This window comes from Heteronotia binoei, chromosome 7 (assembly GCF_032191835.1).
Source record: "Heteronotia binoei isolate CCM8104 ecotype False Entrance Well chromosome 7, APGP_CSIRO_Hbin_v1, whole genome shotgun sequence".
NCBI classification, from domain to species: Eukaryota; Metazoa; Chordata; class Lepidosauria; order Squamata; family Gekkonidae; genus Heteronotia; species Heteronotia binoei.
The window spans coordinates 6,028,314-6,045,858 of NC_083229.1; the positions used below are offsets into that span (position 1 = coordinate 6,028,314).

Sequence of the window (17,545 nt, forward strand, 5' to 3'; positions counted from 1 at the left end):
CAGTGTGTGTGTGTGTGTGTGTGTGTATATAAAAATTTTTTGGCACTGTGTGACACAGAGTGTTGGACTGGAGAGGCCATTGGCCTGATCCAACATGGCTTCTCTTCTGTTCTTATGTGACACAGAGTGTTGGACTGGAGGGGCCAGTGGCCTGATCCAACATGGCTTGTCTTATGTTCTTATGTGTGACACAGAGTGTTGGACTGGATGGGCCATTGGCCTGATCCAACATGGCTTCTCTTATGTTCTTACGTTCTTATGTTCATGTAGCTCTGCTCACTCTACCCCTTTCCATTGTCTGATGAAGTATGCATGCACATGAAAGCTTGCATTCTGAATAAAACTTCTTTGGTCCTAAAGGTGCTACTGGACTCCTACTTTGTTCTCTTGCTTCAGACCAACATGGCTGCCCGTTTGGATCGCGGTGGCACCAAATTAGAGTCAACTTCCGTCTCGCTGTATTTGAGGAAATGTGTATGCACACAAAAGCTCATACGTTGCATAAAACTTGGTTGGTCTTAAGGATGCCGCTGGATGCAAACAAAATGGTGGAACATCATGGGGCGGAGGTTGTGGTATCAAAACTGGCTGTTGAAATTACCGCACTTTGAGAACGGTGGTGTTGCGTGAATTCGGCTGGGATCCTTTGTGTGCAAAGTATGTGCTTTATGACAGGTACAAGAAGGGTGATAAGAGATGGGCATTTTAAGCCGCCATGGGGATGGGAGGAAGGCAGATTAAAAAGTGTGTCCACACGTGCACATCTGCCTGCTGTCCTGTCCCAACCGTGGTCCGCCTGGGGATGGGTCAAAGCTGCGGCTGCCTCAGAAAGGCACCACTTACAAAGGGAAAGGAAAGGTCCCCTGTGCAAGCACCAGCCATTTCCGACTCTGGGGTGACGTTGCTTTCACAACGTTTTCACGGCAGACTTTTGACGGGGCGGTTTGCCATTGCCTTCCCCAGTCATCTACACTCCCCCCCCCCCAGTAAGCTGGGTGCTCATTTGACCGACCTCGGAAGGATGTGTTTTAACAATTTATTGATAACATATGGTTACAAAATTTAATTATAAATTTTCGGCACTAACCCATATGGTATTTTAGTCCCCCCTCCCTCCAATGTTGACTTCCCCGAGGTTATAGATTTAAGTTCAATACTAAAGGTGCTACTAACCGATCAAAGCTCAATATATATATTTTTTTTCTCATTGATACTAAAAAATTGTCCAATGTCTTTTTACATTCCACTCTTTCTCCATATATCCTTTAAATTTCTTCCACTCCTTTTTGAATATATCTAAATCATAGTCTCTTAGAGTTCTAGTTAGTTTGTCCATCTCACTCCACGATAAAACTTTCATAATCCAGTCCCATTTCTCTGGTATTTTTTCTTGTTTCCACAGCTGCGCATACAATGTCCTAGCAGCTGATAGCAAGTACCAAATTAAAGTCCTATCTTCCTTTGGAAATTTTTCTAATTGTAATCCAAGCAAGAACGTCTCTGCAGTTTTCTTGAAGTCGTAACCCAAAATTTTGGAGATTTCTTGTTGTATCATCTTCCAGTACTCTTTCGCTTTTTCACAAGTCCACCACATATGGAAGAAAGAACCTTCATGTATTTTACATTTCCAACATCTATCCGACATCTTTTTACTCATATTAGCCAGCTTTTTCGGAGTCATATACCACCTATACATCATCTTAGAACAGTTCTCTTTGATACTCTGACAAGTTGAGATCTTCATCGAGTTCTTCCAAAGGTGCTCCCATGTATCCATTTGTATTTCTCTGTTCACATTGATTGCCCATTTGACCATTTGAGACTTTACTACAGACCTCGGAAGGATGGAAGGCTGAGTCAACCTCGAGTCGGCTACCTGAAAACCCAGCTTCCACCGGGGATCGAACTCTGGTCGTGAGCAGAGCTTAGGACTGCAGCACTGCAGCTTTACTACTCTGCGCCACGGGGCTCTCAAACTCTTAAAATTACAAAGTGGTGCCTAATTTCTGAGGCGGCTTCGAGGCACTTCCCCGGCTATCTGGAAGGCCGGAAAGTGCTTAGGGAGGGACCAAGAGGTGCACAAGGACCTAGAAACACAAACTCAGTGAGTTTTTCGGAGATGGACAGTGATTTGGGCAAAACTTAATGGGTTTACCTGAGGTGAACTGTAGGCATTACAGGTGCTTTGATGACCCTATAAGTAACCAGATGAGAAGAGCTACCAGGTTTGGCAAATAGTGTGAAGCATTGCTTAATTCAGAAAAATGGATGAAGAAAAATGGGGGAGGCTGTTATCTCAGACCTCTAACCTGCAAGTCCAAGCTTGTTTTCTGGCTGGCATCCATTTTGTGTCGCTTTGGGCCATGCAATGCCTTTCACTTATCCCAAGCTTTTTCTTTTTTCTCTTTTGCATATTAGGCCAACCCCCAGATGTAGCCAATCCTTCTGGAGCTTACAGTAGGCCCTGTAAGAAGAGCCCTGTAAGCTCTTGGAGGATTGGCTACTTCAGGGGGGGTGGGGCCTAATATGCAAAGGAGCTCCTGCTTCAAAATTTCTGGAATGATATCTGAGGAGGTGTGTTTATGGTTTTCTAGCTATAAACTGTCTTTCAGCATCTGACTGCTAACACAAGTACCTCTCTGCAACGCCTAACTGTAAAGATTTAATTTTCTGAAGAGACATATTTCGTTCCAAGTCCAATTCAAGAAATATCTGGGGACTTTGGGGGTGGAGCCAGGAGACTTTGGGGGTGGAGGCAGGAGGCATTGGGGGTGGAGCCAGGAACAAGGGCGTGACAAGTATAATTGAACTCCAAAGGGAGTTCGGGCCATCACATTTGAAGGGACTGTGAAGCAGGGCTGAAATTAAAAAGATATTAAATGAGGTAAATTGAAAGCCATTAATTAGGCGCAAGGGCAAGAAAACAAAAGGTCAAAGAGATTTTGAAAGTGCTTGCTAGGTGCCTCTGTGAAATAATCCTTCTAGGTTGCGAAAGTAAGAAAAGAGGAAGTTAATCCTTCACCCATGGACTTTGCCACAACTGCGGAAAAGAGAAACTAATGGCTGGAATAAGCATTGAGCAAATATACCTTGCAAAATGTCTTGGGAGCAGGTCAAAGGTGCAAATATGGTTTTTTTTGAAGAAGAAGACATTGGATTTATATTCTGCCCTCAACTCAAGAGTCTCAGAGCGGCTCACAATCTCCTTTACCTTCCTCCCCCACAACAGAAACCCTGTGAGGTAGATGAAGATATTGGATTTATATCTGGCGCTCCACTCCAAAAAGTCTCAGAGCGGCTCACAATTTTCTTTACCTCCCCCCCCCACCCCACAACAGACACCCTGTGAGGTAGATAAAAATATTGGATTTATATCCTGCCCTCCACTCCAAAGAGTCTCAGAGCGGCTCACAATCTCCTTTGCCTTCCTCCCCCACAACAGACACCCTGTGAGGTAGATGAAGATATTGGATTTATATTCCGCCCTCCACTCCGAAGAGTCTCAGAGCAGCTCACAATCTCCTTTATCTTCCTCCCCCACAACAGACACCCTGTGAGGTAGATGAAGATATTGGATTTATATCCTGCCCTCCACTCCGAAGAGTCTCAGAGCGGCTCACAATCTCCTTTACCTTCCTCCCCCCACAACAGACACCTTGTGAGGTAGATGAAGATACTGGATTTATAACCTGCCCTGTGAGGTAGATGAAGATATTGGATTTATATTCCGCCCTCCATTCCGAAGAGTCTCAGAGCGGCTCACAATCTCCTTTATCTTCCTCCCTTTACCTTCCTCCCCCACAACAGACACCCTGTGAGGTGGGAGGGGCTGAGAGTGTTCTTACCCTTTCAAGGACAACTCCTATGAGAGCTCTGGCTGACCCAAGGCCATTCCAGCAGGTGCAAGCGAAGGAGTGGGGAATCAAACCCGGTTCTCCCAGATAAGAGTCCGCACACTTAACCACTACACCAGACCGGCTCTCTTTTGATGAAGGATATTGCTGCAAGAGTGTTAGCAACATCAATGCCATGTATGGAAAGACCCTCCCTGTCTCCTCCTTGTTCTTTTAGTAATATGACGCTTGTAATGATGTATGGGATATGGGGTGGTCCTTTCCTGTAATTGTGCGTTTACTGGAAATGATTGTCTGTGACTATAAAACTGTAGACTTCCCTGAAATCGGGGCTCCCAGATTCGTTTAGACATGAGTCTGGTCTGGGGTCCGTGTACACGTTAAATAAACAGCTGTTTCTTCCTGATTTCGCCTGTGGCCTCGTTTCTGCCTGACCACCAGCAGCTAAAGTTGCTGCTACAACTGCACACCTTTTAGAGCCAGTTTGGTGTAGTGGTTAAGTGTGCGGACTCTTATCTGGGAGAACCAGGTTTGATTCCCCACTCCTCCACTTGCACCTGCTAGCATGGCCTTGGGTCAGCCATAGCTCTGGCAGACGTTGTCCTTGAAAGGGCAGCTGCTGGGAGAGCCCTCTCCAGCCCCACCCACCTCACAGGGTGTCTGTTGTGGGGGAGGAAGGTAAAGGAGATTGTGAGCCACTCTGAGACTCTTCGGAGTGGAGGGCGGGATATAAATCCAATATCTTCATCTACCTCACAGGGTGTCTGTTGTGGGGGAGGAAGGGAAAGGAGACTGTGAGCCGCTCTGAGACTCTTCGGAGTGGAGGGCGGGATAGAAATCCAATATCTTCTTCATCTTTTAAATGCCTTCCCTTCATTGGAAACCATGAAGGATAGGGGCACCTTCCTTTGGAGCTCATAGAATTGGACCCCCTGGTCCAATTGCTTTGAAACTTGGAGGACCTTTTGAGGAGAGGCAAAGGATGCTATGCTGCAAATTTGGTGCCTCTGCCTCAAACAACAGCCCCGCACCAAGTCCCAGATATTATTGATTGATTCTCCATTCTACCTTACGGGAATCAGTCTCCATAGGGAAGAATGGAGTGCCCAGCAGACATTTCCCTCTCCACTCCCCCTTCCTGATGATCCTGAAGCGGGGGGAATGCCTCCAAATGGGGGATCCCCTGCCACCACCTGTCTATTGGCAGAAATAATGCTTGCTCGGTATGCCTGACAGGTGTGAGCAGAGCCCTAAAATGGATGTTGTCTCATCTGATACGTTATTTAAACCGAGAGGAAAAGATCCGTTCCCTTGCTGATCAGAGAGGAAAGCAAAAAAAGGTAAACTTAAACCGGTGGGGTGCGGCTCGTTGCCTTGAGACACTTTTATCCTCTCAAGGGTCAGAACAAACTTGTTTTTTCAGTGCATTATTGTTCTAGAGGGGAGGGGAGGCAGGGTGGAAAACATCGTCACGGGTAGTGAAAGGCAGTGGCTGCGGAATGTACATCAGCTGGCACGACCGACAGCCGGTCTACTAAGACTAAGGAACGGCTCGAGAGACAGTATGAAGGTCTTTCTCTCTATGCTGTTGGCTGCTGTGGTCTATGCTGAGCTAGGTAAGACCCCCCCCCGAATGAAGCAAATCCTACTTATACTTGGGTTGCAACCAGTACTCCCTCTAAGCCGGGGGTGGCCAAACTCGCTTAACGTAAGAGCCATATAGAATAAACATCAGATGTTTGAGAGCCGCAAGACACAAACATAAGATGTTTGTAGGAAGGAAGGAAGGGAAACAGGTGGGGGGAACGAGGGTGGAAAGAGAGCAACTTTAACTTTAAATGCATTCTCCAAGCTGCCAGCTGGCTTGGCTTGCAGAAGTGATTTAAAGAGACAAATGACTTTTCCAGGTCAGCTGATGGGGTGGTGGTGGTGGGGGGGGGGCTTCAAGAGCCACACAATACGTGTGAAAGAGCCACATGTGGCAAAAATTCTCCTTCGTGAGTGACTGGCATTAAAGTTGTGAGCTGCTGCATGCATTAGTTTGCCCTTCCTGGAACCATTTTCTTGAGCTAAGACAAATGTGTGAGCCAGAGGGTAAAAATCGGTGAGCTAGCTCACGCTAACTCAGCTTAGAGGGAATACCGGTTGCCACGAACAAATAGTTTGGGGTGCCGGTTTGGATCAAGTGCATTTGCTAGCTTCCTGAGAACGGGTGCCTTTTTAAACAGTGAAAAATTTGTAGACTCCATGTTGGCCAAGAAAGAAGACGAGGAAAGCAAAAGACCAGGATGGAATGGGAACTGAACGGGAAGGTTTTTTCCTTCACAGCTTCCAGTCCCTCCCCTAAAACTCTGTGCTTCTATCCTCTGTAGCATTACTGGGTTCAAATTTAGTTTGGAGAAACGTCGACTGAGGGGTGACACGATAGAGGTTTGCAAGGTTATGCGTGGAATACAGAAGGTAGAGAAAGAAGTACTTTTCTCCCTTTCTCACAATATGAGAACTCGCGGGCACTCCATGAAATTGCTGAGCAGTCGGGTTAGAATGGATAAAAGGAAGTCCTTCTTCACCCAAAGGGTGATTAACACATGGAATTCACTGCCACAGGAGGTGGTGGCAGCTACAAGCATAGCCAGCTTCAAGAGGGGATTGGTAAGCATATGGAGTAGAGGTCCATCAGTGGCTATTAGTCACAGCATATTGTTGGAACTCTCTGTCTGGGGCAGTGATTATCTGTCTTCTTGGTGCTTGGGGGGACACAGTGGGGGGACTTCTAGTGCCCTGGCCCCTCCTGATGGTGCCTGGATTTTTGGCCACTGTGTGATATAGAGTGTTGGACTGGATGGGCCATTGGCCTGATCCAACATGGCTTAAGAGAGCCAGTTTTGTGTAGTCGTTAAATACATGGACTCTTGTCTGGGGGAACCAGGTTTAATTCCCCGCTCCTCCACTTGCAGCTGCTGGGATGACCTTGGGTCAGCCATAGCTCTCGCAGGAGTTGTCCTTGAAAGGGCAGCTGCTGTGAGAGCTCTCTCAGCCCCACCCACCTCACAGGGTGTCTCTTGTGGGGGAGGAAGGGAAAGGAGAGTGTGAGCCGCTCTGACTAATCAGTCTTTTCTTTATAGGGGAGGGATGGTGGCTCAGCCTTTCTTTGCAAAAACAATTGGATCCTTCTTGTTCGATGAACCGTCTTGTTTACGGGCATTCTGCCTGCTTGCTAGCACACACAGAAATGTCTTGGTAAGCAGAAGGTCCCAGGTTCAATCCCCGGCATCTCCAACTAAAAAGGGTCCAGGCAAGTAGGCATGAAAAATTACAGCTGGAGACCCTGGAGAGCCGCTGCCAGTCTGAGTAGACAAGACTGACTTTGATGGACCGAGGGGGGTCTGATTCAATAGAAGGCAGCTTCATATGTTCATTCTGCAGGGGGTTGGGACTAGATGACCCTGGAGGTCCCTTCCAATTCTGCGATTCTCTGATTTTCTATGATCTTGCCTGGTTTGTGCTCCCGTGACATTCTGGCAGACGGTGAGCCATACATCTTGCCAAGATTCCAGTGGAATGTAGCCGCAATTCAATCATAACGTTCTTTATAAGCAGTTTGAGCAATTTTGCTGCAGGCACGGATGATGTCATCAGCGTTCCCTCAATATCGCACGTGATGCGCTCTGCCCTTGCTAAAGCGCTGTGCAAATGCTAAGGTGCGTTATAATTATAATTGCAAAAGAATAACTCAAATGAGAATTGCCCTTCTTTGCTAAAGCAATTGGATCCTTCTTGTTCGATGAACCGTCTTGTTTACGGGCGTTCTGCCTGCTTGCTAGCACACACAGAAATGTCTCTTATATGTTTCGTCTCCCTGTGCTAGGACGCTGGAAATGAAGGAACTACGCGGGTCACACAGTCACTGTGATAACAGCCCTTCGATCTCATTCCACAGCCTTTGCCGATGGACTTCCCTGCTGCTCAACCAAAGGGCTCAATTAAAAATCCTTGCTTTGATTTGACAGCTTTTAAAACAGAGGTGGCCAAACTTGCTTAACGTAAGAGCCACAAAGAATAAACGTCAGATGTTTGAGAGCTGAAAGACATGAACGTCAGATGTTTGAAAGTCACAAAACAGGAAGGAAGGAAGGAAGGAAGGAAGGAAGGAAGGAAGGAAGGAAGGAAGGAGGAGGAAGGAAGGAAGGAAGGCAGGCAAAAAAATGGGGGAAGGGAGGGAGACAGGAAAGAAAGCAACTTTAATTTTAAATGCATTGTCCAAGCCTCTGACTGGCTTGGCTTGAAGAATTGATTTAAAGAGAAAAATGCCTTCTCAAAGCCATCCAACAGGGCAGAGGGGGCTTCAAGAGCCACACGATCTGTGTGAAAGAGCCACATTTTGGCCACCCCTGTTTTAAAAACTTGCGCAAACTTCTTTCCCTGTGAAAGCTTCTCCAGTAAAATGGCCAGAATGCCTTTCTCAACTCGGTCGATTTTATGAAATGCGGGGGCTGAAATCAGCGTTGCGAAAACGGGGTTCGAAGCACAGACTGCCAAAGGCTGGCCCTTCTTCGGGACAAAGGTCATGGGCTGTGGGGACTTCTGAGACAGCAGGTTGGGGGGGGGCAAGCAGCAATCATCAGCCTAATGCCCCTCCGATGGAGCATGGTTCTCCTGCCCCCCCCTCCTCCTGTTGGGTTGACAGTCACTGAGGACTGGGAGTCAGAAAGTCTGAGCTGCTGAGAAAGGAGAGCGGGGAGGTGCCCCCTGAGGAGACAGGCTCTGTTGCAGTGGAAAAAATATGACACTTAGTTTGGGTTGCCAAGTCCAAGTCAAGAAATATCTGGGGACTTTGGGGGTGGAGCCAGGAGACTTTGGGGGTGGAGCCAGGAGCAAGGTTGTGACAAGCACAATTGAACTCCAAAGGGAGTTTGGGCCCTCACATTTAAAGGGACCACACACCTTTGAAATGCCTTCCTTCTATTGGAAATAATGAAGGATAGGGGCATCTTCTTTGGGGGAGCCTGTTTGGTGTAGTGGTTAAGTGTGCGGACTCTTATCTGAGAGAACCGGGTTTGATTCCCCACTCCTCCACTTGCACCTGCTGAGATGGCCTTGGGTCAGCCATAGCTCTGGCAGAGGTTGTCCTTGAAAGGGCAGCTGCTGGGAGAGCCCTCTCCAGCCCCACCCGCCTCACAGGGTGTCTGTTGTGGGGGAGGAAGGGAAAGGAGATTGTGAGCCGCTCTGAGACTCTTCAGAGTGGAGGGCGGGATATAAATCCAGTATCTTCATCTACCTCACAGGGTGTCTGTTGTGGGGGGGGGGAGGTAAAGGAGATTGTGAGCCCCTCTGAGACTCTTCGGAGTGGAGGGTGGGATATAAATCCAATATCTTCATCTACCTCACAGGGTGTCTGTTGTGGGGGGGGGGGGGGAGGTAAAGGAGATTGTGAGCCCCTCTGAGACTCTTCGGAGTGGAGGGTGGGATATAAATCCAATATCTTCATCTACCTCACAGGGTGTCTGTTGTGGGGGAGGAAGGTAAAGGAGATTGTGAGCCGCTCTGAGACTCTTCGGAGTGGAGGGCGGGATATAAATCCAATATCTTCATCTACCTCACAGGGTGTCTGTTGTGGGGGGGGGGAGGTAAAGGAGATTGTGAGCCGCTCTGAGACTCTTCGGAGTGGAGGGCGGGATATAAATCCAATATCTTCATCTACCTCACAGGGTGTCTGTTGTGGGGGGGGGGAGGTAAAGGAGATTGTGAGCCGCTCTGAGACTCTTCGGAGTGGAGGGCGGGATATAAATCCAATATCTTCATCTTCATAGAATTGTACCCCCTGGTCCAATCTTTTTGAAAATTGGGGGTGGTGGTGGTTTGGGGAGAGGTGGTTCGGATGCTATGCTGAAAATTTGGTGCCTCTACCTCAAACAACGGCCACACACCCCTCCCCCCAGAGCCCCAGATACCCGCGGATCAATTCTCCATTATTTCCTACGGGAATTGGTCTCCATAGGGAATAATAGAGTTCCCAGCAGGTATTTCCTTCCCCTCCTCCTGCTTGCATGGTGCTGTTCTAATCTGCAGAAAAAAAGTTGAGCTATGGCTATATATGAATCATTTAAGATTTGTGAAGCTTAAAGCCTCTTGTGAAACAGGACAATATGCACTTCCCCGTTGCGAATTTGCGCTGTGCTGCTCGTCGTCTTTACACCTGTCTTTGCTGAAAGGACCGCCTGAGCATCGGACTCTGTCTTTACGGCTTGGCCAATTTCTTTCCCGGACTTCCACCACAAAGAAATGCATTTTGGTATTGAATGAAAGGACTCTGGGTTCGGGCGATATTGTGTTTGCAAATCTATAAAGCATTTTGTGCAAATGTATTCATTTTTTTTTTCATAACGGAGGCTGGTTTCTCGTGGGTGCCTTTGGGCTTTGGTCCTGCCCCACCTGGGGATTGGCAACGCTACACTTCGTTCGTTCAACTGATGTTTACGCTGGGGCTTCGTGGAAAAATTGCATGCTTAGGAAAGAGAGAGCAGCAGAGGAAGGCTTCGAAACCGCCCGCAAGGTCTAGAAGTGGCGAGCTCTCTCCTTCTCTTTCGGATTGACTGTGCCGTGAGCGTTCCGTCTCTTTTCGATGCTACTGAAGTCTTTACGACTCAAGCAAGGCGAGCTTTCATAGCTACAGAAGCTGCGGCTTGGAATTTAAAGTGAGACTGTTGGCCGTTTAAGAGACAGTAACCCACGGAACAACAGAAGCTATCGTGGACGGACTCTTTGCAGCTGCGTGGTTATACTGCTTGATTATATTTGACTTCTTTGGGTTTACTCAGTCAAAGTATAGATACTTCGTTATCTTTCCTAAGGAAGCCAGTTATGGCGGACTTTTTTTTTTTGAAATTCCATCCATTTCTTTGAAATTCTTGTGGAGAGGGCCCATGCATATGGCAAAGTGTGGTCCAATCCGGGAAAGGTTGTGCTAGAATAAAACCTTGTTCGCCTTTAAAGTGCTAGAAGACTCCTGTTTCTTTTGGCAGCAGACGAACTTGCAGGGGATTTTTTTGAGCAGGAATGCAGTTCCTCAAAAAAAGCCCTGTGGGAGACAATGTTGACATCAGGGGGTGTGGCCTAATATGGAAATGAATTCCTGCTGGGTTTTTTCCTCAAAAAAGCCGTGTGAAACAATGTTGACATCAGGGGGCATGGCCTAATATGGAAATGAATTCCTGCTGGGTTTTTCCTCAAAAAAGCCGTGTGAAACAATGTTGACATCAGGGGGTGTGGCCTAATATGGAAATGAATTCCTGCTGGACTTTTTCCTCAAAGAAGCCCTGTGTGAAACAATGTTGACATCAGGGGGTGAGGCCTAATATGGAAATAAGTCCCTGCTGGGCTTTTTCCTCAAAAAAGCCCTGTGTGAGACAACGTTGACTTCAGGGGGTGTGGCCTAATATGGAAATGAATTCCTGCTGGACTTTTTCCTAAAAAAAGCCCTGTGTGAAACAATGTTGACATCAGGGGGTGAGGCCTAATATGGAAATAAGTCCCTGCTGGGCTTTTTCCTCAAAAAAGCCCTGTGTGAAACAATGTTGACTTCAGGGTGTGTGGCCTAATATGGAAATGAATTCCTGCTGGACTTTTTTTCTCAAAAAAGCCCTGTGTGAAACAATGTTGACATCAGGGGGTGTGGCCTAATATGGAAATGAATTCTTGCTGGGCTTTTTCCTCAAAAAAAGCCCTGTGTGAGACAATGTTGGCATCAGGGGGTGTGGCCTAATATGGAAATGAATTCCTGCTGGGGTTTTTCCTCAAAAAAGCCGTGTGAAACAATGTTGACATCAGGGGTTGTGGCCTAATATGGAAATGAATTCCTGCTGGGTTTTTTCCTCAAAAAAGCTGTGTGAAACAATGTTGAAATCAGCGGGTGTGGCCTAATATGCATATGAGTCCCTGCTGGGCTTTTTCCTCAAAAAAGCCCTGTGTGAAACAATGTTGACTTCAGGGGGTGTGGCCTAATATGGAAATGAATTCCTGCTGGTTTTTTTTCTGCAAAAAAGCCCGTTTTACATGGCTCTCCCTGTGGAAATATTGTGTTGTTGTTCAGTCGCACAGTCGAGTCCGACTCTTTGCGACCCCATGGACCAAGTCACGACAGGCGCTCCTGTCTTCCACCATCCTCCGAAGTCTGCTCAAATTCGTGTTTGTTACATCAGTAACGCTGTCCAGCCATCTCATCTTTTGCTGTCCCCTTCTTCTTTTGCCTTCTGCCTTTCCCAGCATCAAGTCTTCTCCAGGGAGGGCTCCCTTCTCATTGGGTGGCCAAAAGATTTCAGCTTCAGCTTCAGCAACTGACCTTCCAGGGAACAGGCTGGGTCGATTTCCCTTAGGACTGACTGAGTGGATCTTCTTGTGGAAATATTACTGTCTGCTAATGAATGCTTCTCCCCCCCCCCTCTTGCTCACAGCCCATGCTTTGCAGTGCTATTCTTGCAGTGAGCCCGTAAGCGCTGACAAATGCCTGGACGTAGCCAACTGTACGACAAATGACACCATGTGCAAGACAACAATGTACTCCCGGGAGCAAGGTGAGAGTCTTTTCAACAGGGGTGGCCTGAGGGATGCCAGACCTTCTGGTGGGGGCACAGGGGGGGTCTCCTGCTGCCAGGCCTTGCCTCTCCATCACAGATCATCTGACTGACAAGGAGAATTACCTGAAAAATTAGGACATTTCAGTGATGCCCCTACTTGACTTCAGTGTGACCCGAAAGTGACATGGACATGCCAGGGACATCAGGGAGTCAGTTTGGTGTAGTGGTTAAGTCCGTGGACTCTTATTTGGGAGAACCGGGTTTGATTCCCCACCTCCTCCACTTGCACCTGCTGGAATGGCCTTGGTGAAGCCAAAACTCTCTCCCACAGAGGGCGTTTTCGCACTGACCTTACGCCGGAGCAATGTCCCTCTTCACCGCGCAGCGTCTGTGCGGATTTCGCACTAATTGCTCCGCAGAACCCGGAAGACCCACAAAGTCCCGTGGCTTTTGCGTCGCAAATGTAAACCGCCAAAAACCAGTTTACATTTGCGACGCAAAAGCCGCGGGACTTTGCGGCTCTTCTGGGTTCTGCGGAGCAATTAGTGTGAAATCCACACAGACGCTGCGTGGTGAAGAGGGACGTCGCTCCGGCGTAAGGTCAGTGCGAAAACGCCCAGAGTTGTCCTTGAAAGGGCAGCTTCTGGGAGAGCTCTCTCAGCCCCACCCACCTCACAGGGTGTCTGTTGTGGGTGGGGGGGGGGAGGTAAAGGAGATTGTAGGTGTCTGTTGTGGGGGAAGGTAAAGGAGATTGTAGGCCGCTCTGAGTCTCTGTCCTTGAAAGGGCAGCTCCTGGGAGAGCTCTCTCAGCCTCACCCACCTCACAGGGTGTCTGTTGTGGCGGGGGGGGGGGAGGTAAAGGAGATTGTAGGCCACTCTGAGACTCTGTCCTTGAAAGGGCAGCTACTGGGAGAGCTCTCTCAGCCCCATTCACCTCACAGGGTGTCTGTTGTGTGGGAAGGAGATGAAGGAGATTGGAAACAGTTCTGAGACTTTGATTCAGCAAGAAGGCAGGGTATAAATCTGTGATGGTCTTCTCCTCCTCCTCCTCTGGTTTTTGGGCCAAAACTCTATGGTAGAAGCTAATTCTACCATAGAGGTTTTTCCCCCCAGCGTCCCCAACACGCCCACATCACTTCTAGGTCACATTGGAAGTTGCATAGGCACATCGCTGAAATGTGCAAAACCACCAGCTTCCGGTAAGTTCCCTTCCCATCCCCTGCTTCCCATCCCATAACCTTTAAAGCCCTATATGGCCAAGGACCGACCTACCTGAGGGACCGTCTCTCCCCATATGAGCCCCAGAGAGCACTGAGGTCAGTGGGGAAAAGCAAACTGAATATCCCTGGGCCAAAAGAAGTTAAACTTCAAAGCACCCGTACTCGGGCCTTTTCCGTTGCGGCCCCACAACTCTGGAACCAACTCCCAGAGGAGGTGCGGGCCCTGCGGAACTTAGACCAGTTCCGCAGGGCCTGCAAGACCGCCCTCTTCAAACAGGCGTTCACCAATAACTGAATTAATGTTTACCGCCAGATTAATAATGTTTACCGCCAGTGTTAATTTAGGAATGTTTTAATTAATTATTGACTATTGACTGGTTTTAATGTGAATTTTAATGTGAATTTAATGTTTTTATTATTGTATTGTTTACTTGAAATGCTGTTAGCCGCCCTGAGCCTGCTTCGGCGGGGGAGGGCGGGATATAAATAAAATTTTACTTACTTACTTACTTACTGCTGGCTGCCTGGAGGGACCCAGAAACCGAAAATGACCTTGCTGATGTGGTCTGCCTAGGCCAGAGAGTTTGCAGATTTTATTTACTTACTTACTTATTTGTTTGTTTGTTTTTAAAATATTGACTAAAGAAATTTACAGAGGTATTACTTTTACCTATCAATTAAAAGAGAAAAAAATATATATTGCTTTTATACTGCAAATATAGTCGATAAAGACCTCTTATATTAAATTCTTTCGGTATTCAGATATATTTAAATCGTAGACCTCTTATTAGGACCTTTTTTTTGAGCAGGGACACACAGGAATGCAGTTCCAGCTGGCTTGGCATCAATGGGAGTGGCCTAATATGCAAATGAATTCCTGCTGGGCTTTTTCTACAAAAAAGCTCTGCCTCGTATCACATTAGTCGCTCCGTGGCACAGAGTGGTAAAGCAGCAGTCCTGTGGTCTGAACTCTCTGCTCACAACCTGAGTTCTATCCCAGCGGAAGCTGGTTCAGGTAGCCGGCCCAAGGTTGACTCAGCCTTCCATCCTTCCGAGGTCGGTCAAATGAGCCCCCAGCTCGCTGGGGGATGGGGGGGGAAGTGTAAATGACTGGGGAGGCAAACCACCCCGTAAAAAGTCTGCCGTGAAAACATTGTGAAAGCAACGTCACTCCAGAGTCGGAAACGACTGGTGCTTGCACAGGGGACCTTCCCTTTCCTTTCCTTATCATATTATCAATGTAATACCATAACTGAAAAATAATATTGTATCAAACTAGTACTAGTTAAGTTATAAGCATCAGATTTAACTTGTATAAATAGTAAGCATTTCTCCAATAAAGAGGACTGAAGAAAAACAAGATTTTGGATATATATTCCGCCTTATACTCAGAGTGGTCACAATCTCCTTTATATCCCCCCCCTCCATGAGGTGGGTGGGGCTGAGAGAGCTCTTACAGCAGCTGTCCTTTCAATGACAACTCCTATGAGAACTATGGCTGACCCAAGGCCATTCCAGCAACTGAAAGTGGAGGAGTGGAGAATCAAACCTGGTTCTCCCAGATAAGTGTCTGCGCACTTAACCACTTTACCAAACTGGATTGTTGAGCTGGATTCTCCTTTATTGTATTAGTATCCGATATCTGATATTTTGTCTAGTATTAAAAATCCCCACAGCTTAATATTGCATAATCTCACAGTAGAAGGGTCCTTCTTTTCCACTTTAGAGCAATAAGTGTTTTTTTGGCAGCAGTCAACATAATCATAATCAGTTCCTTTCTAGTTGTAGGCATCTTTATAGTCTCCCATAAATTAAGAAGTACTAGTTTTGGGGTCTCTGGTACTGAATATTTTGTTATCTGTTTGATTTCTAATAAAATTTGCATCCAAAAGTTTCTTTTAATTCCCCTGCATGACGACCAGTTATGGAAAAACGAATCTTTGTCACCACATAATTTCCAACAATAAGGAGAAATACTGAGAACTGTGTCAATTGGAAAAAGTGCAGAAAAGGGCAACTAGAATGATTAAAGGGTTGGAACACTTTCCCTATGAAGAAAGGTTAAAATGCTTGGGGCTCTTTAGATTGGAGAAACGTTGACTGCGGGGTGACACGATAGAGGTTTACAAGATTATGCATGGGATGGAGAAAGTAGAGAAATAAGTCCTTTTCTCCCTTTCTCACAATACAAGAACTCGTGGGCATTCGATGAAATAGCTGAGCAGTCGGGTTAAAACTTGTGGGCATTCGATGAAATTGCTGAGGAGTCGGGTTAAAATGGATAAAAGGAAGTACTTCTCCACCCAAAGGGTGATTAACATGTGGAATTCACTGCCACAGGAGGTGGTGGCGGCTACAAGCATAGCCAGCTTCAAGAGGGGGTTAGATAAAAATATGGAGCAGAGGTCCATCTGTGGCTATTAGCCACAGTGTGTGTGTGTATGTGTATGTGTATATATATACACATACACATACACATATATATATACACATACTTTTTTTGGCCATTGTGTGACACAGAGTGTTGGACTGGATGGGCCATTGGCCTGATCCAACATGGCTTCTCTTATGTTCTTATGTAATTGAACGGGACTCAGGTACCATCTGGATATCACCTTATTTGTAGATTTTATCACTGAAAGTTTCCCCAGGAAGGAAAGAAATGGCCCAAGCTTGCCCACCTTATAACTAAGGGCCACAGTATATAATCAAGACTATTTACAACGGGGGAAAAAAAGAAACATGGTATACATTTCTACAGAGTCCCATGGCACAGAGTGTTAAAGCCGCAGTACTGCAGTCCAAGCTCTGCTCGCGACCTGAGTTGGATCCCGGCGGAAGCTGGGTTCAGTTAGCCGGCTCAGGGTTTACTCAGCCTTCCATCCTTCCGAGGTCAGTAAAATCAGCTTGTGGGGGGGTAAAGTGTAGATGACTGGGGAAGGCAATGGCCAACCACCCCATTAAAAAAAAAGTCTGCCAAGAAAGCATCCTGATGCGACGTCACCCCATGGGTTGGTAACGACTCAGTGCTTGCACAGGGGGACTACCTTTACCTTTTTATACATTTCTACAGGATTCATCTGCTTTATTTTTGCTTATCGTTTTGCAGTATTCCCTTTCCTGGGCGATGCAACTGTCACACGAGCTTGTTCTTCGAGATGCATCCCATCCGACGTGGATGGGATCGGTTTGACACGCCCAGTTACCTGCTGTAACACTGAACTCTGCAACTATGATGGGGCAGCCGCCATTCAGATCAGCTGTGTCACGGTGGGGTTCTCAGCTGCTTCCTTCTTCATCTTTCTCGGGACTGGACTGTGACGGAGAAGGGGAAAGCGGTGTGTCCTGAGGTGCTCAGCTGATGAAGAGCCCAGCAGGTTCAGCTATCCCTGCTGGTGACCCCCATCCCCTACTAGAAAGACACGTAGAACACAGGTGTATCCTCCAAAGGTTGCAAACTCCTGTCCTCATCAGAAGAAGAAGAAACTGAAATGCTCGTTTGGGAAATCGTCTGCTCGTTTGGAAAATCATCTGCTTGGAAATAGATGCGAAGTCAATTAGAAACCTGATCCTTATGGATATGGACAATCGGTTGGATTTCTAGGTCTTGGCTGAGTTCAGCTAATTTTCTCAGGTTCTAAGACTTAGTTGGATTAAGCATAGTTTAGAACATGGGCGTCAAATGCGTGGCCTGAGGGCCAGATCAGGCCCCTGGAAGGCTCCTATCAGGCTGGTTAGCAACTCACTGTCATCTGCTTCCATATCTCTCTCTTCCTTCTGCATCACAACTTTCTTAATCGCACACGAGCTACAGAGCAAAGCTCCTATTTTTTCTATTGGCTGACCAGCACATGAAGCAACTTATGTACAAAAACTCGCAACGCCCAGCCATTTCATG

The 17,545-nt window shown here is 47.1% G+C and overlaps 1 protein-coding gene across 1 annotated transcript; it reads left to right on the top strand.

Annotated features, from left to right (window-relative positions):
• Positions 1-5,418: 5,418 nt before the first annotated feature.
• Positions 5,419-16,968, top strand: LOC132574684 (ly6/PLAUR domain-containing protein 2-like). The gene is made up of 3 exons (XM_060242919.1): positions 5,419-5,470; positions 12,305-12,424; positions 16,757-16,968. The coding sequence occupies exons 1-3, from the start codon at positions 5,419-5,421 to the stop codon at positions 16,966-16,968; spliced, it is 384 nt and encodes a 127-aa protein (XP_060098902.1).
• Positions 16,969-17,545: the final 577 nt, after the last annotated feature.

Excerpts from the sequence above, each read along its gene's own strand:
- LOC132574684 (XM_060242919.1), top strand. The coding sequence starts at position 5,419 with ATGAAGGTCTTTCTCTCTATGCTGTTGGCTGCTGTGGTCTATGCTGAG. Across the intron at positions 5,471-12,304 it reads TGTGGTCTATGCTGAGCTAG|CCCATGCTTTGCAGTGCTAT; the intron begins GTAAGACCCCCC and ends TCTTGCTCACAG. Across the intron at positions 12,425-16,756 it reads AATGTACTCCCGGGAGCAAG|TATTCCCTTTCCTGGGCGAT; the intron begins GTGAGAGTCTTT and ends ATCGTTTTGCAG.